The sequence below is a fragment of the Cinclus cinclus genome, chromosome 1 (assembly GCF_963662255.1).
Source record: "Cinclus cinclus chromosome 1, bCinCin1.1, whole genome shotgun sequence".
Taxonomy (NCBI): Eukaryota; Metazoa; Chordata; class Aves; order Passeriformes; family Cinclidae; genus Cinclus; species Cinclus cinclus.
Genome location: NC_085046.1, coordinates 82149236 through 82173846, shown reverse-complemented (window position 1 = coordinate 82173846; position 24611 = coordinate 82149236). Strand labels below are relative to the sequence as shown.

Sequence of the window (24611 nt, the reverse complement as noted above, 5' to 3'; positions counted from 1 at the left end):
GCTACTTTGACTATTTTGAATGTCAAAGCTAATCCTTTTAAGTTAAAAGAGAAAGATAGCTAGCTATAGTCCTGGTATCAAATGCAGTATTGAGTGAGCATGACTTTTGGTGAATACTGAATTGCCAGGAATAGGTTTTGCTGTGAAGTATTTTCTGTTAAAAAGTTTGGGACTCTTTCTCCCTTCATAGTTGTGGATCAGGGAAGTCTCTGAGGAATTAAAAAAAAGTTAAATACTAGCTTCTCTACATATCATGCATTGGGATCACTTAACTTTCTTTGTACTGATCACTTAATTCACTTAACAGAAGCAGGTTTTTGGCTCTTGAACTAGTTTAACCTTTCTCAATCATAGCTTTGCATCTCGTTAAGTTGTTCCTCATAATCGTTTTTGATATCCTTAATCTTCCAATCCTCTTTTCCTGCTTTGTACGTGACTTCAGGATTTCTGAAGAAGCCTTCTGATGGAATCCTATGATGAAGTAGTAAGAGCTCTCTTTTCCCCCTAAAACCTGATTTTTGTTGCACACAAAACAACCAGTGTGATATCTTTAGAAGTCTCTGAAACACATTGTTCTCTTGGTTATGATTTTAAAGGAGCTTCCTCCATTATATGGCAAACTGCAGCAGTACTTAAATCCAGAAAATACTTGCTTTTTTTGCCCTGTGGAGGTGCAGACTTCAAACGTGAAGGGTTTGTTGCCAGTAGTGCTTTGATGGGTGCATTTTGAGTTAGTCTGCTGCTCAGAATTATGTCAAGAGTTGCTGCTTTTAATGTTTCAGTGGCTAACCTGATGTCATGAATACCTGATCTACATGGGCATAATTAGTCTGTCATCACTAATGTTTCTGCTGTTGCAGTCTGACTTGTCTGGGATGTTAATCGCTTGCTATCTTTGAGCATTTGGATAAGAATGGTATTAAGACAGGAATTTTGGGTTTAGTGGTTTTATTTATTGGCATAGCAAGATTGCTGATTCAGTCCCAAGGTTTAACATAAGGAATTCTCCTTCACTCCTTCATGCAACAAAATGATTGTGATGTTTTCTTGGTGGTGTAGGGAAGTCCAGCTTACGTAGTGGAACTACATGGCCATGTAGTTTTGGATATGTACTTCTGGATATGTAGAAGGATATGTACTTCTGCTTATTTTAATTTTTTTTATGATGCAGCTTTTTCAAAGTCCATCCAGACATTATTAAGGTAATTGGTTGAGTTTTATTGGCTTGACATAGTTTGCAAAAATAGATTATTTTCTGATTTTCTTCAAAATGCGGACAAATTCTGTTACCTAGGTCTGGAAATTTGCAGTGTAAATTACTCCAACAAACTAAGTTCTTAAGGGTGTCAACTTGAAGGTTTTCCTAAGAGGTAAAATCTAATTGTCAAGACACTTGGTCTAAAGTTAGGATGGGCTCTAGATTACATGACTGTGGGGCAAAGAGAAAGCTTAGAGAGGAAATAAGAATAAAATGATCTCTTGTGGAAAAGGTACAATATATTTTTTAAACTACTCTTCTGTGGTTGAGAACAAAGTGTTTCATTCTTCCAATCTCTCCTTTGTAGCTAACTTGCAAAGTAAGCTCAATTCTTATTTGAATTTGGTACTTAGGGTACCTGTCTGTAAAACATTTCACAGCTCTGATTCATAAGTTCTGTATAGTTGAGATTTTTATTTTTTATTCTGCCAGTTATTGTAGTTTGCTGCCTTCCATACAATTACAGTGACAAAGATAATTGCTGTCTGAATAATGTAGTAGTACGAGACTGATTTGGTGCAGCAGTACAGTCTGTGAATGTAGCACTGTGTTTTCATAGTTTCTCTCCTCTGTAAGATGACAGAACATTGCATGAGGCATAGAGTGGTACTGCCTGAGCCTTACTGGTGTTGAGAAGGACTAGTATATGAAGGTAGAGGCATCTGATAGGTGTTGTGAGTGGGACTGCAAAGAATTATGGTTAATCTCTTCATCATAGTTGTATTTTAGCCCCTTTTGCCGATGTCCATCTTAGATCATGCTGGGAGAAGTCTGTCTCAGAATGCATTATTGCTTTCACACACTCTCTCTCCCTGTCTCTCTCTGTGTATATTTATATCTACATATCTATATATATCTATCTATATATATATATATCCTTTATTTCACTGAGCTGTGTTTCTTAGTTAGACTGTAAGACTGATTTCAACTATTGAATGCATTTGATTGTTGTAGTGTGAGATTTCACTTGCATTTCCATGATAATGCAATTGTACTTTGCCTTAGTCATAGGTGAAAGTATAGTTCAATGGATTTCCAAAATACGTGCAGTGACTGATGTGCATTTCATCGTTTTGTCTTGATACAGTGAAGTCACACGTGGTTTGGAATTCATGTTTCATTGAAGGAATGTATTCTATGGCTTGTAACCCTTATTTCAAGAGAGATTCTTTTGAGATGCTGCCTATACCTCCCCATTTCTTTACCTCCATTTTCTACACATGTAGTAGTTTCTAGTGCTAGACCCCCATGCTTTAACTGTGGCATCTATCCTTTTATAAGGATTCTTGGATGAGGTGTTAGCCTTCAGCTAGAAAAATAATCATTCTAGTAAGTGAAAAATGTTTTTAAAAAGTGTTAAGTTGTTCCACATAAAAGATGCAATCATGTTTCTGTCTGTTCGTTTAGAATAAATTAATGTGCATAGTAGCATAGTCATTTTGAAAAGGAAGCAGATGCTTACTTGAGGGAACAAAGTCTCTGTAGGTTTTCATTTGCTTTCTAGTTTGTTGATGATGTTTGAGAATTTCGTTTCACTGAGTTGAAGTTGGCCCTTGAAGTAATGTCAGTCTTATGAATAATAATGCTTGCAGCAAATGAGTAAAATGGTTGATCTCCTTTCTTAGAAACCTGCCTTTGAGGAAAAACATTATAAAAGTCTGAGAATGTCACCTGTTATTTTAACCTAGAGACTAGAAGAGTGGCTGTCTTTCCTGAAACAGTAGAAGGGATAATTTTTTGATAAACAGAAGATGTTAATTCTGTTGCGGTAGTTCAGCCCATAAGCAGCAGATGCTTGCTGTGCTTAGCAGTAATAACATCAGTAAATGGTAGGTTCCTCCAGGCTGTTAAAATTAGCAACCTGAATAATATAGCAAGTGCAAGTAGGCTCTCTTCTGCATTCCTGTGTTCTAATCTTTGCCATCTTATATTAGGTAAGAGTACAGTTACAGCTTACCATCAAGTTTCTTTCTCAGTATTTCTATAAATACAGTAAAACTGTCTCATGAAAAAGTTGATTAAAAGACATCTTAAAATGTTACATGAAGTTGCTAGGTGCTGTGATGCTGTTGGGAGTCCAAATTCTTTAAGGAGCCAGAAGGAAACTGAGAAGATTGACTTGACTGTATGTTGAAGGAAGTTCTATTAAAAAAGAAGAGTTAGGATGTTACTTGTATCTGCATGTACATCACATTCTTCAGATGGAAATTATGTTCTTAATGGTTAAAATATTGTCAGGGTCCTGACTTAAGAAGTGCTTATGAAAATCCTAGAGGCTACATGGACAAAATACTTAAGTAATAACTATCCCTGTATTGGCTGGCTGAATATTCCACTATTACCCGTTTTTCTTCAGACACTGCATTATTTTTTAGGCTAGTAAGAAGTTATGCTGGGATTAGTCCTGAGCAGCATACAGGATCTTGTTTTATATACTTGAGAGCTGGGGTTTTTCTGTGACAGTGTTCCAGTAACCTTAGGTGAGCAAAGATGTTTACAAAAATGCAAACTACGGTAACATTAAATTTTAAAAAAGCATCTCTGTTTTGAGAAGCTTCTTCAGGTGTAAATCAGAAGGTAAAATGCTACAGTGGTTGTGCTGCCATATGCTGACTGTGAGTATAGCATTGGTTCTTATCTGGAGGAACATAGATGAAGAAGATGATCTTTTAAGAAGTAGAAACTGTTGAAGTAAGGAAAACTGGGAAGAGCAAACAAAATCTAAGTCTGTTAAGACAGAGAGTTGAGGACTGCTTTGCCAGGTGTATTAAGACCTGAAAGTCCTGCACTTGGAAAGCAGGAAACTTGCCTGAGTCAGTAGTGCTCAGAAAGAGACATGAAAGGGTACTGGGGGAGCACAGATCATATGGTAAGAACAGCTAAGGGAACTAATTGCTTTCTGTCAGAGAAGGACTGAAGAGACTTCTTGGCAGAACTTACTTTGACTCCAGGCAACCACAATTTTAAATTTCAATGAGAGTTTAAATCCAGTCAGCAGAATGATACCTGTTGTACATCCATTCCAAAGAATTTCAGAGGAATTAGCCATGAGTATGGCTTGAACTCTAAATGAGCTTTGATATCTAGACCTTTGCTGTTGTCCTGTGCAGATTGAGGCATTAGACCAAGTACTGCCTTGCCTAGTGTGAGGTAGAAAATATGAACCTGACTTCATATTAAAAAGCAGATGAGGGAAGGAAATGCAGACTAGTGAATCTGAGTCTTTCACAACATGGTTAACAATTGTGAGTGTTAATCATCATATGAGAGGCTCAGTGGAGCATCAAAGTGAGAGTACTTGGGTGTTGTTGGCTCTTTCTGATGTCACTGATGCACTGGGGCTGCTTTTGAAAGGTTGTGCTGTGTGTGTTAGGGGCGGTGATGGGGACGGAGACCCCTTTTATTCTCTTCCCTAATCCAGGATGGCTACTGTAAATCCAGTAAATTGTTTCCTAGAAATGTCTAGATCTCCTGGAGTGGTTGGATGGGGCTAATACCATAAAAAGCCAGAACTTCTTGCATGACCAAACATAAAGAAAGGGTCTAGTGCATGTTTTAATAATGGTGTGTCACACAGGTCTCATTTTCTTGAAGGATTCATTGTTAATCCATATTCCTGTGTTCAGATTGATAACACAAATGCTGATTTTTTTTTCAGAAGAATGTTTGAGATTCTTTTTGAAGACTTTGTAGAAACCAAATGTTTACAGGTTTCCTGGGTTAGCTGCTTAGAAGTAACCAAAGGAAAGAATAAATTATTTACTTTATAATAAAGGAAAGGTACAAATGGAATTACTCAAGCCTGTTGCTTGATATGTTCTAAATACCTGGAGGGAAGAAATGAGTGAGAAAATGATAGAAAGGATAATAGCTAGAAATAGAAGTAGATAGAAAGCTAGAGCTGACTGCAGACAGACAGTGGGAGTTCATTGTTCATTACATTATAAAATCGCTGGTAAAATTAAATTCTATTAAATATAGAATCATGACTGAACAAAAGTAATTCAGGCTGAATGCTCCCAGTGAGTGGGCTTTATGTTGATGGTTTTGTTCAGAAAACACCTTGAAGCTCCGTTATGGTCTCTTTTAAAGAGCAGCTGTGTGCTCAGGTGCCCTCAAGCAGCAACAATATTCCCAAGTGTAGGGACAATACAGTGAAAACAGGTGTGTGTCCTGGACTGAATGGCAGAATTAAGTGTTGACTCTGTGTGTGTTTTTGCCTACCTGTCAGAAAACGTGGTGCAAATTGAAAACAAGCCAAAGAAGGTTAGCAATGATCAAACTTTGGACTTGCTCTTGTGCAAGGAGACTCATGAAGAATTAGTAGCTTGGAAAACTGCTGGTGGATAGAGATAAATGGATTGAGAGCCTGAGAAGTCTTGTATTTTGAGATGAACTCTGAGTAACAACTTTTTTTTTGCCCCAGGAAAAAAAACCATCTGATAAAATCATTGCCAGGCATTGGTTTAAACTACAGCAGTCTTTATTCTGATACGTACTTAAATTCTCATGGAATGCCATGAAAAACAAAGCAGGAATGGCCTAAAAGACCTGAAAATTCTATGGAATTAAGTTATTTGAGCTAATAGGTATCATGATTGGGATTCACCCTGAAAGTATGCCAGATGAAATTACTGGAAGCTTGGAAGGATGGCTGCCCCTTTGCTTTTCTTGCCTTTTCTTGCTTTCACCCTATATCTGCCTACAGCAGATTATTACAGGCAGGAGAATAGGAAGTCTTTAGGTTGTCCCCATTGCTGTTAGGTCTATTCAAGTATTTTATTCATTGGTCTTTTTGTCTCGGAAAGGTAGGAAAAAAGCATTCTTTTTGTAAACAAAACAAAATAAGAGCATGTTAGTTTTTGTTTTCTGTCTTGCTCTAAAATTTTGGAATCACATGGATTCATCAGCAAATTGAAATGCTTAATCTGCTGTGTAGTTAAATGTTCAGTTGTGGGTTTAGGTTCAGTTTAAGGTAAGAGAAAGGCCAAACATTAATTCAAAATACTTATGCTTTTTGGAAGTATCTTTGAGATATGCTGTGAAAATCTCTGTGTTTGGAAAGGAATACTGACACTTAAAAATTAAATGTCTTGCAAGTAACCTGCTAGCAGGTGAGTTACCTAGTAAAAAGAATTGCAAAAGTCTCAGATGAAGAATTGAGTTATACTAGAGAGGTATTAAATTTTCCTTTTGGAAGGCTAAGTAAATAAACTATAGAGGGATTTTTAGGTTTAAGGCAGCATTTGGATTTCACTTCAATGTTGACTAGATACATTTCATTGTAAGACAGATCTTAGAAATATGTCAACATCAAAAAGATACTTTGGAAAAATGTCACAGCAGTAGTTATATTTGGATTTTTGTTTGGCATGGCTTGATGCTTTTCCATTGAAGGCAAACGTGACATTCACCTGAAAACTCAAATTCGGCAGCAAGAGTTCTATAGTACTGGTAGATGTGAAACAAAAGGGCTTAATAGGTGTATAAGGTTCCAGTGTCAGGACTCCTCATGTAACATCAGTATAAAAATACTTTACACTTGAGAATATATTTAACATTTCTCGGTTTGAGTTCAGTTGAAGGGTCGCTTTCTATATTATGAATGAATGGCTAATGAAGCGCTTGAATGTCAAAGTGGATGTTTTTACGTCAAGAAATACTCAAATGTCCTTTTTATTGTCCTCTGCAAAAACTCACTAGTGCCAGTGGCCTGTTTGCAGTCTGTGTAAACTGCCACATGCACAGAAGAATAAACCTGCTTGAAGACTTTGGTTGGTCTTGTGCTGCTTCCCATTTGCATCATTATGTAGTTTTTAAGACTCAGCTTTGTTTTTTAAAGAAAATAATCATTAAGAATCAGAAATTGAATTTGGCCTTCACTGTTGAACCAGTAAGGAATTTAGTAAATGTCTGCTAGTGTTCTGAGCCCTTTGGTTAAAGGAGGATATTAAATCAAGCCGATGGCCTGTTTCTTGTAAAATTTATTGTAATAGTTAAATAGTTCAATTGTCACTTTTTAAACTGATCCTACTTTCTCCATTAGACTACATGAAGAAATCATTGACTTCTATGACTTCATGTCCCCTCGTCCTGAAGAGGCAGCTATGAGAAGAGAAGTGGTAAAAAGGATAGAAACAGTAATCAAAGATCTTTGGCCTACTGCTGATGTGAGTGTAGCTTCAGTTGTGATTTGCTTCTCTAGTAAATTATAGAGCTTGTTCACTTAACCCTGCTATTATCTTTCTTTTAGAAATGAACAAGTAACCCTTTACGTTTAAGGACTTAATATCACAGTTCTTGCAGTACTTGGAAATTTATTTTATAAAGTGGGGAAGTTTCAAACCTAGATTTTGGGTTAAAGATTTCTGCTAAATGTTTTTTTCGTTTTGAGATCTAGGAATGTGAAGAATTGTCAGCTTTTTGTGGTGCATTTCTTAAAGTAAAAGCTTATTAAACTGATTGTCTCTGTATAATTTAATTTTGAATATTAAAGTGAGACTGACTACCTATGTATCCATTTCTGCAAGGAGTCCTTAATGTGTGAATATTTTTAAATCAAAATATTTTACGGAAGACCAATCAAATGCAGGTTTTTTGTTTTTTTTTTTGGTGCTCTTCGTGAATTTCACATTCAAAGAATTACTTTAGCCCTGCTGCAGTGGGAAAATTGCACTCCCTGAGCTATGTTGCAATTTAAGCTGGTGTAATTTCAAACACTTTGTTACCTAGTGAATGAGTCTGCTTATTCAGAAAGAATGTATTCTAAATTGTGTTTCTAGCATCACCCCTGTGATTGCCAGATTGTAGCATTGTTATTAACAACCAGAAAAATGTTTCAGACCACAGTGATTTCATAGCCTTCCTTGGCAGACAGTGAGGGCTCTGGCCATAGCACTGAGCTAAAAACCCTGTAAAGCTCATCTGTTTTATCCTCACTCATGTTTTTCTTTCACAGTGAGATTTTTCTACCTTGTGGAAATTGATATAAACACTGAAAAGGGCCTGTGTTGCCCAGGATAAAAGCTAAGTGAGCTTGTAAATTGGGCTCTGCTGTATTGGAGAAGGAAGAACATTTCATTTCTTTAGATGGGAAGCTTGCTGAAAGTATCTGATATGGTCTGTGGATGTATGTTCATTGTGCATGCTTTTCCACACACAAACACCTGCTGCTACTTCATAGTTGTTCTTAACAGTAACATCTGGAATGTTTATCTGAATGATGTGTTTAGAGGTACTTGTTGGTTTTTAAACCTAAAAATCTGGAAACATTTTCCCTTTTACTCTTCCAATATCAGTGAAGCTATCCTGTAAGGAAAGGAGGGAGCAGGAAGGAAGGGAACTGTCAAACTGGAAATAAGTAATGAAAAGAACTTGCTTAAATTCTCTGCTAACTGGATTGGTAGTTATTTCATGTTAAAGAAGCCTGGTTTCCACTTAAGTTGCATCTGTAAGACAGAGTGTGTTTGTACAGAGAGGATATAGTGAAGTAACTTTTTTACTTGGCTATATCCTTAACAACTGGAGAAAAGTATGAAGTTTTGTGAAACTTAACAAAAGTGAGCATTCATAATTGCAAGATATTTTCCTGCTGTGTTCTTTTCAGGTCCAGATATTTGGCAGCTTTAGTACAGGGCTTTATCTTCCAACTAGGTAAGTAATAGTTTACTCTTGTCTTCTTTTAGAGAAATGGTAAATTTCAAAGAGGGGTTTAGATTGGAAATGTGCAAATGTGTCAAACTTTCAATAAAACTTATATGTAATATTTCATGTGACAAAGGGAAGAGCTCTTGAACTTCAAGATTTGTGATAAGTATTTGATGTATCATCTTACTGTTCTGCTCTGCTTATTGACCCTTTGGTGAATAACCTTTTCTTCCTTGTGTCTAGGTTTAGTCTTTGGCTTTTTTTTTTAAACAATGAAACTGAATGTTTAGCATTTCCCTTGTAAGGATTATGTTTTGTTAAATAAGACTAATGACTGAGGGTATCACTTATCACAGAGTTACTGTGTAAAGTCAAAAGAACCATCACAGTGCTGTATTCCCATCTTTTTGGAAAGCAAAATGTCTTTTTTAATTTGGCATTTTATGTTACTTAATGATTCAATTGGATATGGAAACCCATATAGCTCTGCCTTAAAGATTGTTATCTTTACATCAATTAAATTTTCAGAAGGAAGGCACTGGAAATTTTGTTTCTGTGAATCCCGATTACTGCCAAAATTCTTTGGGTTATTCAAGTTCCTGTCAACATGAGTAGATAGGTGAGGGATGGAATTAAACTGGAAGTCAGAGGGGAGAGAGCATGAAAGGTAAAGAGCAAAGGAACTCAAACAAGAACTCATCAGAGTAATGGAAGCAAGAAACTAGGATACTGCTTTGGGTCCTAAAACACCGTGGATTCTTGCTTAGCGTTCCTAGAAGAAGCTTATTGGGAGCCTACATTGCAAATTGCTAAATGATCACCTTGTATGACTTGTAATATGTAGAATGACAGTCTTACCATGTTTTTGATAGTGTATTGTGCTTTAAACTTAATGGATTTCATGCTGTGTTTTTTTGTTTAGTGATATTGATCTAGTTGTTTTTGGGAAATGGGAACGACCCCCTTTACAGCTGTTGGAGCAAGCACTGAGAAAACACAATGTGGCTGAGCCATATTCCATTAAAGTACTTGACAAAGCTACGGTGAGTAATAGCTTTGGAATACTGAACTGAAAAACTTTCAGACCCCTTCAGATGTTGGTGATAAATAGTATTCTTAATTCCTGAAGCAAATTATATTGTCTTAAGCTCTCTGCAAGATGTCAGTAGAATCCGTATGTGCTTAGCAATAGCGTGGAGTCTTTTACATGGATATTGGTAGCTCTGTGTACTGTGTTTGCTGAAGGCCATACTTTATACTTGTGTTGTCAATAAAGATCTGAAAGTTAGTATTTGCAAAATATCCAGTAAAATAAATTAACTAGTTGCATAGTGTTTTTCCACTGATCTTTGAGGGGAATTTGTTATGCCAGTAACTAGAGCTGTCTAGCTTTCAACATGTTTTTCAGATTGTCTTGTTTCTGATGGCATAGTGAAGTGTTCCAAACCTCCGAACATTAGGTTTTCCCATCCAAAAATATACTACTTGAGAGCTTTGTCATTTGTGAGACTGATGTATGTTATCTCTTGCATTTTTCTTGTAAGCCTGAGTCATGTTGAATATATAAAAAACTTAATGCATGAGAGTGTTATGTTACTGAGCAAGTGTTTTCTTCAGGGGACTAAGGTGAGTATTCAAAACTTCTGTTAGCAAGCTTCTCCTTTGTGTTATCTAGAACAGTCTTCCTCTTTTAGGTTCATAACATTCCTGTGACTTTCATTAGAATAGCAGTACATAATATAATACAATATATAGTACGTAATACAATATATAGTACATAATACAATAACAGCAGCTTTGTTAGTCTTTGGTTTACCTGAGAGCTAATGGGATTTTCAGAATCTGTATTACTAGTAAATAATGGAAAATGGCACTAGGCTAGGCTTATGATTCTCCTATCCCTTCTTAGTTTTTTTTCTTCTGATGTTGGTATAAAATGATGCTATACTTTTGGGTTTTTTTGTTTTCTATTTCAGATTAAAAATATTAGGAGTTCAATTTAAAATAAATGTTGTCAGATGAAGTTTAGGTTAAGGTAAGATGATATTGTAGGGCACTGCCTTCGAGGTGGTGGTGTGAAACTAAACTACATATTCAGTCATTTTATATTAATTTTTTTCCTGCCATATTGCTATGGCTGCTTTGCTTTATCTCTTCTGGCTTTAATTTGACTCTGCATTGAACCAGTTCATCTTGATAAACCAACAGGCATTACTTTCTGCTAGGCTGGTTTTCTGTTAGTTTAGTAAGCGAATGGTGCAATGCTGTGTCAGAGGAATGCAGTTCCCACAGGTTATGATATTAGGTCTCCTATTAACTGGAATGAGTCATTAAATTAAGTAAATTAAGTTGTCAATTGAAACACTGCTATTGAAGCTATGAAGGCAGATAGCTAATGGTTGAGGTAGAGTACCAGCATGATGGTAAGTTAATGTGGTTGTACATTAATCACCTCCCTAGAAAGCATTCACTTGTCAGTCAAGTTAGAATTGTTACCGCCTCACAGACTTGATAGTTGTGTTCATTTGGGCTGCTAGTATCCATGAGCCTTGAGTAAGATAGGGAACAGCACCAGTGTTGTATTTCTGGGGATTCACGTTCTTGTCTTGTCTTAATCTTTTCAGGTACCAATAATAAAACTCACTGACCAGGAGACAGAAGTGAAAGTTGACATCAGTTTTAATGTCGAAACTGGTGTGAAGGCAGCTCGATTTATCAAAGAATACATGAAGGTATCAGCCACGTATTGAATGTTATGCTACTTACAAAGGATGTGGTAGATGCTTAGCTAACCATTTTTGGTATGGCTTAACAATTTATTGCTGGAGACTATTCTCATTAATACTAATTAAACATGGATATTTTAATTTATTATCTTTTGGTGTTCATTCTGTTTTCCTTTGAGTGCTAGGTGCTTGAGTGGATAAACCTGTATAATGTGAAAGGACTTCTACTGTCATGTCTAGATTTGCAGATAGGCACTGAACTTTGCTTCTGATGCAAGTCTCTCTTCAAGTTTTGTTTACCTTGAATTTAAGTGATGCTGCATTATGAATACTGTCTTGCTAAACTGTCAATAAAAACAATTCTTGTGTACCTACACACTTAAGTTTCCTTCCTCTGTAGTAAAAGTACTATTTAGAGTGAAAGCTTTGACTATAGTGACACTGGCATTCAAAGAAGGATATAAAAATCTTACTGACTAGGTGGGAAATAAATTTGATATGTAAGGTCTTTGATCGAGTAAGAGTTGAATTCTGTTAATCTATTTCTAGAATAAAAAAAAAGCATGTTTCAGTTTTTTCCATGGAAACATTGTATAGCACAACACTGGAAATATTTTTGTATTAGATGAATCTTTGTGTGCTGAAATTGTGTACTTTATTTGTTTTGGAATGTTGGCATTGTCATTGATAAGATTTACTTTGCTTTCCAGAAATATTCTTTGCTACCTTACTTGATTTTAGTATTAAAGCAGTTCCTCCTTCAGAGGGATTTGAATGAAGTTTTTACTGGTGGAATTAGCTCTTATAGCCTAATTTTAATGGCAATTAGTTTCCTACAGGTAAGTCCATTCCTTATTTGTTTCTTGGTTGTTTAAAATATTTTGGCTTCTGTACCTATGCCCTTTTATTGTACTGTTTCTTCAGGTGCCCCTTGTAATGTACAGCATTACTGTTAGGGCTCTGAGTGTTTGACTCTTGAAAGGTCCTGTGGACTACCTCTCAAACATCCAGGATCTATCCTGTTTGAACTGGATCAGCAGCAGGAGCTTTGTGAAAGGCATAGAGGCTGTGCATTGCTCTCTACACCAGGGCCTGAACCTGAATCACCTTAATGGTGCTTCATAAATCTGCAGGATGCATTTTGTCTTTTGCTTCCCAGACTACTGGTACTGAATGTGCAGAGGAGTTGATTTCAGTGTTTATTAAAATGATGAAATCCGGCAGTCAAGTTGTTTGTTAATGTAGATATTGGCTAGGTTTTGACATGCTTAAGACTGGCAGATGCTTTACTTGACTGATGAAATAGCCAAGTTGTATTGTGACAAACAAGTTAGAAATTCTTAGTATATTTTAGTGACAGCGAGCCTTGGACAGATATGATGAGGTATGGAGTTAGCATGTCTCAGTAGCTGTGGTAATGAAAAACTTAGGTGTTCTGCTGCTGGAGGGGTTGACTGAAATATTACTATAAATTTTGTATACCAAATAAAATAAGTGGACATACAGACACAAATTGTATTTCAGTTGAGGCAACTAGATTTCCCCCCCACTTTCTGAAAACATTGAGGGATGGATTTGCTGTGGAAAATCAGGTACTACTTTGTAACTAACTAGGCTGTAATTTAGTATGCAATACTTCTTTCTTGCTTTTGATTTAGGGAAAAGAATTCTCTAATCCTCAAAAAGCTACGTGAGGAAAGATGAAAGAATTCTTTGGCTTCCAGATACTGCTGAAGTGCTGCCCCCTCTCGGTTACGTGAGAGTGGTTTGAGTACGTGAAGCGTGACTCAGTTGAGACTTTTGTGAAGAAATACTCAGCTGTTTAAATGAGCTTTTTGTTGCCCCGTGTTACGGTCTGAAAACTACTAATTTTTAAAACTGGTTTGTGTTACAGCTACATCCAAGAATTGATGCCAGAAGAGCTGATGAAAACCTTGGAATGCTTCTAATAGAATTTTTTGAACTCTATGGAAGGAATTTTAACTACTTGAAAACTGGTATTAGAATAAAAAATGGAGGTGCCTATATTGCCAAAGAAGAAATCATGAAAGTCATGACTAATGGATATAGACCATCCATGCTATGTATTGAAGATCCTCTCCTGCCTGGTAAGACTGTACACTTCTTGCAATATTCCAGAGCTCCAGCTCATCCTGTGTTCTCAGCTTGCATTATTAGTCTGTCAAACGAGTCAAGAAGCTGCACTGGGAAGAGGCTGTTGCTGGTGGAGAGGTCAGGAGGGCTGAGGGATGTGGACCTGAGGTCTTGTAAGATTCTTACTCTGAGTAAATTGGATTACACACAGACAGTACAGTTGCATAATGTGTTGGAGATCCAGAACTATGTTGAGTATGTAATAAGGTTCTCTGACAGCACTGAGAGGTAGTGAAAGAAAGAATTCCAGGAAATCCTGGAAGGGGGAGTTGTTAGCAAAACAGTAATCCATTATTTGATGTGAGAAGGAGATTGGAAGGTATAGCTTTTCCTGCCACAGTCTGTGGTGCTGTACTTCAGATAAATCACACCATAAGGGAAGGAAATGCCCCAGATGCAGAACCTGATCTGCAGGGCAGTGCCACAGAGACTGCACAGGAACAGGGGTATAGGGGTGGGTATCTGTAAAGACCAGCTGCATTGTGGTGGTGTGGAGAACACTTTGCATAACTTGCTTCTGTGCTGCACAGGGATCTTTAGGGAATAGCATTTTAGAGTTGCATGTTCTTTTGAAGGTCTTAACGTAATTTTTAAAAATTTTTTTTTAGATTTGGTTTTGATTCAGTAATCCTCAAAATAATTGAGCTTAATTTTGGCTAAGTGCCTCAGGATAATTTCCAGCTTTATGGTACTCAGTTTGTATTCTATTTAGACCATCACGAGTAGCTGAAATTTCAAACCAGCTTTTTAACAAAGTCAATTTGCAGTTAATTTGGACTTCAGCACAAGTATTTCTAGAATGTAATTGGCAGTCAAAGTCCATACTGTCACATCTTTTGTGTAGACGGCTTATTTGTAGCACTTTTAAAGCAAATACCATGGATCAGGAGCTGAAGTCTGGCACTTTTTCTAAATACTCAGTGTGCTAAGTGTTCACAGTTTCCTCGAACGGGTTGCGGGCTGTGATACTCATTTGTCTAACCATGTCTCTGATACATTTGTAACTCTGAGTTTGTGTCCATCATGACTCTTGTACTTGGCCGGGCATAGGTTAGGGTGTGATTGTGCAGAACTGTTATTGTCATTGAGATGTCCTTTTGGAGCTGTGCACTTACTTGCCTGAAGACCCATTTGAATAGCAGCATGAGCCACAATTGTTTAGAGTCAGAAGTCTTTACTGCCCTCCAGTTCTGTTCCTTTCTATCTGCTGGAGACTGTAGGAGAACAAACTGTGTGTGCTACGCAATGTTTTGATCACTGCTAATAGTACTCTGGAGAAGAAAATAAACCTTTCGATTCTAATAGGGGCTCTGAACTGTTCCTCCTAGCATTACTCTTGCAGGAACAAAGAAATGTAGTTTAGAAGAAAGAATGGCTGTATGCTGTCAAAGAGTTGATAAGAATTAAGTTCTAGAAGAGTTTGTATGGTGTGAGATAATGTAGTTCTTAGGAGATAGTGTTTTGGCAATGGAAATGAAAGCTGACAATATTTTGAAGCTATCTGACCACTATGTCTCATAGGCATATTTTCTAGCAGCCACCACAGAACTTGGCAGATGAAGCTAGGAGGAAAATTACATGGAACATATAGGATGGCTCTTTGAATCAGATCTGATGACTACAGCCTCCTTAGATCCTGACTTAATCACATATTCCTACAGTGTCTAAAATTGCCTGTTGAGTGTATGCTAGTAACATCTAGAATTCTGTTAATTAGTTTAGTTGTGTTATTCCTTCTGTCCCAGTACAAAAAAAAACTTTTCTGAGGGTTTAGGTCCTTCTCAGTTTACAAGTCATCTCTGATTAGTTTGTGTTCAGATCCACTCAGTATCTGATGCTCAGGCTTCGTGGCAATACTGTGAAGAAGATGGGAGTAGGTTATTTTCATAAAGAATCTTGACTTAAATTAGCATAAGCTGCTGCAGAGTTTTACCCCTGCAAACCTGTGTTTGCACTGTATGCACAAGGTTTTAATTTTGTTTTTCAATCTTTTTCTTTTTTTTTAGCCTGATCACAACTGTCTCTAAAGTTCCTGTTAAGCCTTGGAAGAATACTCAAAAAGATGGTTTCTTAATCCCAAAATGAGACCAAAAACACAGGGATAAAAAACCTTTCCCTTTCAATTTCTCAAAGATTATCAAAGCAGTGTAAAAATCACTCCTGTGAGTGTATGCATTAGTTCAGTAATGGGATACTGAAGGGTATAACTCAAAAGAATAGCTTTGAAGTGATCTTGTAGGGAACAGGGATGTGTTTAGTGGGATTAGTTTCTTTAAGCTGGAGGAACTGTTTTTTATTCATTGTGAAATGGTGGGTGGCGTCAGGCTAAGAGATGAACAGTGTCATCAGGATGTGATATGTCATTGCATCTGCTCATTACCTTCTTTAGTTCCTGGATTTGGGAGGAACAAGTATGAAACAGTCGTACTGTTTTGCTTGTAATGGGTTTTCTTAGGGTCTGTTAGGTACTGCTGGGTTTCCTCAGAGATTCTCAGACTGATAATTGCGTGCCAGAAGATGATAATTTCTGTGATTTAAGAACCGGGATTCTAACAAAGATGTCAGAAGTCAACACTTCAAATGGGAAGCTTGTTGAGGTCTGGATTTGAGTTATCAGACTAATGTAGTGGCGATGCATTTTGAAATAATCGTTTATACTTATCTTTGTACATAGTCTAAGATCTTTCATCTTGAGTTAGTGTCCTAGGACAGGATGATGAAGTAATTTCCTTAGCATTGCCTAAAGGAGGAAGTTTCCATAAGCATCTTGTAGCTGCACTTTTTCACACTTGTTCTTTTCGTAAAATACTGAAAAAGTAAAAGCCTTTATTAAGTAGAACTGCAAAGCCAGGCACTCAGATGTTCACAGGAACATGTTGGAGCAGTGTAGATGTCATCTTGGAAGAGGTTTGTCTGGAGTTGGTCGAGCAGTATTCTGTCTTGGAAGACATAACTGTTTGTAGTTGACAAATCTTTTCATCTGTGATTGTAAGACAAGCTTGGCACTTATCCAGCAGACTGTTAGTGGGGCTTGTTATTTTATACCTTTGTGAATCAGGTGATTATCAAGGTCTTCCAATCATTTCTGATGCTCAGAACAGGAGTAATTTTGATCTAGTTTCAGACTGGCAGTGGCTGGAGTAGCTAAATTGCTACTCTTTAACACCAAGTTGAAAACTTGGAGTACCACCTGTGCCACTCCATTCATAAGAGTTTGTTCTTTGTTCTGAACTGCTGTGGGCAGTAATGAAAGTTCTAAACCTTAAATTCAGTGTTTTTTGTGTGAAAGGAGAATCTTTAACTTTCAGGTTTTATTATGCTTCATGTTGCTTGCTTACGCATCTTGATAGGTCACAAGTACAGGAAGTAAATAGATTTTGAGATTGGCAACATCTATGAGATTGTTTTCTAGCCTTAGTGCCTGCCCAAAATTTTTCATTGCAGCTTTTCAGTATCAGCTATTTGTCATTAGAACCTGCAAATATATATGTTTGTGTGTGCATAAAACATAAATGTTTATGAAAATACACAGGTTCATTGAAGTTAGCATTTGGAAGACCCTCTTTAATGCTGAATGTTGCAAAAAGATGTTTACTAGCTAATAGCTTAACATTAATGGGTCTCCTTCAGTCCTAGCTCATGGTCTTACCTTTACCTTTTCAGGCCGTGTTCTTAAAACTGCTTCAGGTAAAGGAAGACTACCTGATGGAGTGGTAATACTGATAGCAAGTGATGGAAATATTGGACATTCTCCTTTAGGGATGAAGGCTTTGTAAGAAAGAATAAGGATTGCATTATACATGAAATCACACACCATTGTTATCTGCTAATGTACATCTGAGGATTGAACTATGTATGATTTTTCTAAAGAGTGACAGCATTTGAGTGGCGTGCTTTAACTGGTAAAGTCTAGGTTGTGACAAAAGGAGGATGCTCAGTTATGTAAGACATGGTTCTCTAATGAGAGTGATCTCTCAGAAAAAAATCTATTCAGAGCAGCAAATGCAAATGTGTGATCTTCTGGTTTCTTTAATATGTCTTCTGGATTGGCTAGGGTCATCTTTATACAGGGTTGACAGGTGCAGTTCACACTAGCTCCAGCTGCAGCCCAAGTAAAAAGCTCTACAGACTGTGTAATTAAGATCTATTAATTCAGACATTTTTACAAACTAGTTACACATGCAGAATGAGGTAATCCAGGAACCTAAGCATGGTATGGCATGAGTTATTCTGCCTCTGCTCTCAAATCTGCTTCAATCAAGACTCAAATACAACTTAGGCAGTTTAGTTTAAATCAACAAAGTTTACGTAAGTGGTTCAGGAAAGGCTTATGATTTCTTTTGCCGGCACAACAGAGGATGTACTGACAGCTGATGAAAGGAATAGCCAGTATTCTGTGGAAGCCCTGTCTTCATTTTGGTATAACATTATGCAGGATACATGTCAAATGTACCTGCCTAGCATCAAGTTGGACTAAACTAATACAGATTCATTGAGTGTGTGTTCTTAATTTGTGTTATGTGAATGTATAGAATCGTTTAGGTTGGAAAAGAGCCCCAACATCAAGTCCAACCATAGGTGGACTGAATTTAGTGGTAGGTGTGATTGTGTATTTAGCCACTTGTATGTATTCCATTTCTGCATTGCTTCTCAATTTAATTCTCTTACATATCTATGTTTAGAATACCATTATGTGGCTGGACACAAGTGCCCTGCTTATGAAAAGCCCATACTGAATTAATAATTTTTCTAGTAGAATTAACATTGTGTGGTGATTTCATCACCGCTAAAATATTTTGGTCACTTTTCAGCCACCTTTGGACTAAGTCCTTTGTGAAGTCCTCTATGAAGAACATTACTATGTGTTTCCTCCTAGATTCACTGTCCTAGGCCCACACTTATCTCTGCTTTTACTTCAGAATAGAGTTCAGTAGGAAATAAACCTTTTGGAGAGGCTTCTGTAACTTTGAGCCTAGTTACTGCTGGGTACCAAGGTGGTGCATTCAGAGCAAGATACTCAGTTATGTCAGTAAACAGGAAGTATTTCTTGATCAGTTTTTATGTGACCACGTGAATTACAGGGAAAATTATATTTTACCAAAATACTTTTATGTTTTTTGGTAACATTTCATTGATTATGCTTTTCTGTTAGAGTGGCATTATGATTGGAGGATTTGGAAAGGAGTCTGTTTCTTTTCCCCTGGATGGCAGATCTCAGCATGTTTGTCTATAGTGGCTTCCTGGACAAAACACTCGGGGGAGCAAAGCATTCCTCTAAAGTCCAGTTCAGCCTTGTTGGATTCCAGAGTCCTCCATAGGATGGATTCTGTCCTTTACACATCAATTTTTCGAGGCAGATTTTTTATTGATTTGTTTTATTCTTGGGCCCTGATCTGATTCATATTTGGTGGTTCATCCCTTTCTAGTGTTGTCACAGCATTTCGCACATCATTCTGAAGGAGGGAACCTTTCACTGTGAGCAGTTTTCTACCCACTCAAGACCTAGTCTGTATTTTATGCAATTTGAAAGCAGTTTTATTTGTTTCTTAAATTCAGTGCTGACAGTGAATTTTGATGTCTGGTGCCAAATAAATCCACAGAAATCCCCCAAATGTTTTCTTCTAGTAGCAGCAAGATTGTTCTAGGTATCTGATAGGAGATCTGTTCTTGTACATTGTCACTGATCCAGAAGGTGTACAATGTTCTGAACTTCTGCAGTTCCTCACATGGCAACAGATTAGGAAAGAGTTCCAGTTTAGATGTCACTCATGCCTAAAGCAGGGCAGTTGAGACTGCCAGAAACTTGGTCAAAAAATGGTACTACAAAGGCTTATGGAATCTTGTATGATAGATTTTTGAGAAAGTGGCTTTTCCTGTGGAGACTAATATTGCTATGTGCTGATTTATTAATTTGTAGTTTTGATAAGGTTAAATAAGGTTTGATACAAGTCTGTCTGACCTAATGAAGATTAATGTTACACAAATGTAACGTTAAACCTGAATTTGGCCTCCAGGAACTCTACTGGTAAGTGAGACATGAAGCTTTAAGCTTGGTAGGTTTGCTCTTGAAGACAGCTCTAAGAGCTTTAAACTGATCTCTATGGTCTGGTTCTTTCAAGCGCTGTATGTGAGCATTTTAAAAGTGGTACATTGCATGCATAATGTTAAGTGTCATTCCTCAGGTCAACTCCTTTTGTTGAAATAGGCACACTTAGGTGTTCCTGATGTGGCTAGGATGGGATAACTGGTTTAAACAGAGTTAAGCTGTATTTTCGAGAGTTAAGTATGAATAATGCTTTGGTAATTGATATTAAAAAAAGATGATCTGATGACTGTTGCATTATTTCAGGAAACGACGTTGGCAGAAGTTCTTATGGTGCCATGCAAGTGAAACAAGTTTTTGATTATGCCTACATTGTTCTTAGCCATGCAGTATCACCACTTGCAAGATCATATCCAAATAGAGATTCTGAGAGGTAATTAGTTCACTTTTTCAATATCTGTTTCTCTGTGTAATCAATTGGGAATGTTTGGGTCTAGATTCATAAAAGGAATGTTATTTTGTTGTTTAACTGTGGTTGTATTGAAATCTGCACAGAAATTTAAGCTGCCCAGGGATATGAGAGTGCAATGCCTCAGTGTGCAGCATTGAAATGAAGAGAGTATGATAAAATCCAGGATGAGTCTAGTGTGAGATTCTGATAGTGTGGAAGGGAGCCAGAAGATAATTAGTCTTTCCTCAAACATTTTGCTTGAAGTATTTAAAGGGAGAATTTGTTGGTTTAATGTTTAGTATGATGCATATCTGTATTGTGGCAGAAAAAAATGTGTGATCAAATTGCTTGTTTAGACAATTAGAAAACTAGACAAGGCCAAGAATTTCCCTGGTTCTTTAATACATTCCCCCATAAGATATTTTAAAAGACTTGATATGTATTTAAAAGTTAAAAGAATTAAAAGAACTGCCATTAAAAGTAGCATATGTCTAGAGATGCCATTTTTAATGCAGTTCTTAGTGTCTCTCATAGAAACACTACCAGTACTTTGAGCTCTTGCCTTTGCAGTTTCTGTTTTTTGAAAGAGATGGGAGAAAGACAATGAAGGCATGGCAGCCATGTGCTATTTCCATTCATGTATATGCTCTAGCACCTTTTGTTCTAACCCTCAGTGTGAATTAGGGCTAGATCAGAGGATATCTCTTCCCCAGACTTCCTTAAAATCCCTATGGCTTTGAGCTCCCCAACTAATCACTGGGAAGAATGTCTGTCTATAAGATGTCACATAAACCATCTCAATACAACTGCAAACTCTAGTCATGATGTGAACTTCCAGCATTAATGTCACTGGAAGGTGAAATAGTTTCCTCTAGTAAACTTACATCAAAGTGGACGCAGTCTTTCACTTGTGAGTTTAAAATTGACAGTACTTTAAGAGTGTCTGTAAATCCTCTAGGTTTTCAGTGGAATTAAATTCACAAAGGTTGAGACTGCTCTGTTATGGAGGTACAGAAGGAGTGGTACAGTGTTGCACACTGACATTTGAGACTGCTGTTCTAAAATATTAAAGGTCACTTTTAAATGTGTGTTGGCTGGCAGTTCTTGGTACTGAATGAAACTTTGTTCTTACCTAAGTGCAGGTAGAGTAACCTAGGGATTCCTGAAGTTTTGCTTGTCTTGGGTCCTGGCCTCCATTAACTTCTCTATTTTTCTCTGAAGGATATAATCATTCTCTTATGAGGTGTCTGTATTTACTACAGGCATTAAAAAGTATATTTGTACGGCATCTAATGGGAGCCTCAGGTGTCATCAATATGTGGACTTGCATTTGTTATGGGATCTGGGAAATGTTTCAGTTTTGTTCACAGCTGCAAACCTGTGGAGCAGTCCCAGCAGCAGTGTTCAGGTGTCGTGTCTGATCTGTCTGTGAGTTCTGGGCTGTCTGTGCCAGTGACATCTGGATCTCAGAATCCACCATGCCAGTGGCTTGCAAGAGGAGCACCATTCAATGAAGTTCTGTGTACAAACAGTTCCCCTAGCACTAGTCTTGTCATTGCCAAAGGACTTGTAAATGGATGATGAGCTGTTTGGTAACAAGTTTGTTGCAGAAATCAACAGTCCATATTTGGTCTCAGTTAAACCTGATGTGCTTGGGTAATCTAGGTATGTGTGTGAATACTTCTTCTTACTGTAAGGCAGAGTGGTCCATATGCTCTGTATAAAGACCTTTCTGGTGGCCTGACCTAAACCCTAGCCATCTGGGAGCCCCTTGTCCTGATCCATTTTTTCACTTTTCTAGACTTGTTATTAGGTAGGTTAAACTATAGTGTAAATGTAACTATAAACAGTGGGCTCCCTTGAGGACCAGGCACTGGCTTCTAGTAGAACGTGACATTCTAGTACAGGGATCAAGACTAAATGAAGAGTACTTGAAAGGATAGGAAGTTGCAGGAGGCTGAACTCCCCAGGCTGAGTTTATTCAGTTTTGCCTGATTTGGGCTAGCTTTTTCCTAAGTGGATGGTTCTTGAACTGTCTGATGGGTTTGAGTTCATATTTCCTCTTGCCAGGGAAGGTTTCTGTGTGCAGAGTTCTATTTTGTAGGTGATACTTAGTAGATTTCAAATCTTTCTTGGTGATTCTTGCAGTTCTTTTTCAGGGTCAGTCCAACACAAAAATATCTATATTAATGTAAGGCTTTCTAGAGAGCTGCTGCTTTTGATAGTCCCAATGGGGAAGAAAAAAAGTCAGATTGTAATTCTTCAGCAGCATAGGCCTTTTTTTTCATGTTCTGTAATAGCAAATCCCACAGAATAATAAAGGATGGATTCACATCACTCTTACCACTATCATCATTCAAACTTCCAAATAGAATATATGAGGTGTAGTGGGAATTAAAAGCTATCTCCTGTTGTGGAAAAGCTTTCTTCTCAGTGGAAACAGTAATCAGCTGAATTCTGAAGGATTCAGTAATGGAAATTACCTTAACACTATTTGGTCCTCAGTCAATGTCACCTATCTCCTTCCTAGAACAGCTTAAGAGAGCTTGATTGACAGATTGGTTGATTTTATTAGAGCAAACAGCTTCCTGTCATCTTGGAAAAAAGTGTTTTCTCTTAGGAAAATAAGATACTGATCCATTTTGAACTTGTACAGCTTGTATGCAAGCTAAAGTTTGGTGTTGTGTCTTCAGCCAAGGTGATTGAAAATAATGATTGATTTTTCATATTTAGGGCCACAGAGATATGAGTCTAGCTGTGAAATACAGTTATGGATAGAGTATTGCCTGCTTAAGGATTGGTGTCAGTTTGTGCTTTGAACATCTTTCATATGATCTTTGCCCCTAGCCTTTCTCTGGGGAAGAGTGTGCAACCCCTGGGATCATTGGGTTCAGCTAACCCAGTTCAGTTAACCCAGCCACTACTGTGTTCACCACTAAACCATGTCCCTCAGTGCCACATTTGCATGGCTTTTAAGTACACCCAGGGACAGTAACTTCATTGGTTCCCTGGACACCCTGTTCCAGTGCTTGACAATGTGTTTGTTGATGAAATTCTTCCTAATATCTAATTTGAACCTTCTGTGGTGCAGCCTGAGGTAATTTCCTCTTATGCTTTTGCTTATCTGGGGAAAGAGACCAATGTCCACCTGATACAATCTCCTTTCAGGTAGTTGTAGAGAAGATAAGATCCACCCTGAGCTTATTTTTTTTCCTGGGCTAAATAACCTGGATCCTCACAGGATTCGTGCTCCAGACCCTTCCCCAGTTTCATTGCCCTTCTTTAGGCTCTGTTTTGAATCAGTGACCATTATTCCTGTTCTGTTTTTTGATGAACCACAGGAAACCTTAGCAGATATTTAGCAACAAGCTCTTGCTTATTGATTTGTGTTAATTTAAATAGTGGATTATCTGTTACCACCCTGGCCTTTATATTAAGGTGTTAATTCATACATTGCCCAGGCTACGTACCTGACTACTATCTTCTGTCAGCTGTGCTGTTCCTTCCTTCCTTCTCAGTCTGAATCTTCCCTTGTGTGAGATCTAGCAATTCTGCATTCAGAAGGTGAGTCCTGTGGACTTTCTGGTCTGACTGAAAACCAATGCTTCTGTCGCATCAAGAAGTTGATCCAGCTTGTGGCTGATGATGGGCAGATCAGAAGCAAGAGAAGCAACAGGAGTTCTCCTCTGGGGCAAGAGGGGGAGAGAGTGGTGGAGTGTCACAGCACTAAGTTTTGCTGCTCTGGATGTGACAAAAATCCATCCTTAGGTTAATATTTGTGTTTTGCACACTGAGATGTTGGCTTGCACACTGGTCTGTCACATAGTTCAGCTGTGAATGTGTGCTCAGACTGCATCTCTAAACAGCTCTGTAGCCACATCTGGGAAGCTGAGAAAGTAGTATGGAATGAGGAGTGGAAGACTTGGTTTTGCTGTCACATGCCCTTCAGTATAAATTAGACTTTGAAAATCTTCTGTATTGTGCTAGATGTGATGCAGCTGGATAAGGGAAAGAGACTGTCATGCCAACAGGTTCAGAGTTTGAGGAAGCCTAGGCAGTTTCTTACTGCATGTCTGGAGTTGTCATTTACAGATGATAGTCTTCAAAATAACCACAGCTAGATAGAAAGGGATCTTCCTATCTCTGTGCTTGCAAAGTTGCTGGGGCTCTTCCTAATGTTTGTCTCAACTGATCTAACTGCTGACAGGTCCATATGTTAGCTTTGGGTTGCCACTGGTTGATCAAAATAATTCTGGGAGCTCTGGGAACTGTTACTTGAATGCCTTCTGTCCCTTAAAAAGTATCAGTAATAGCTTTTCCTACACAGTATAT

General features: G+C 37.7%; 1 protein-coding gene across 2 annotated transcripts in view; it reads left to right on the top strand.

The window, feature by feature from the left end:
* The window catches only part of TENT4A (terminal nucleotidyltransferase 4A), a 56515-nt gene that overhangs the window by 6767 nt on the left and 25137 nt on the right, over positions 1–24611 (top strand). For both annotated transcript variants that reach the window (XM_062499867.1, XM_062499876.1), the window contains exons 2-8: positions 7305–7428; positions 8865–8911; positions 9828–9948; positions 11530–11637; positions 12342–12470; positions 13526–13739; positions 20135–20261. In XM_062499867.1, coding sequence (XP_062355851.1) covers positions 7305–7428; positions 8865–8911; positions 9828–9948; positions 11530–11637; positions 12342–12470; positions 13526–13739; positions 20135–20261 — 870 coding nt within the window. The remainder of the gene's footprint in view (positions 1–7304; positions 7429–8864; positions 8912–9827; positions 9949–11529; positions 11638–12341; positions 12471–13525; positions 13740–20134; positions 20262–24611) is intronic.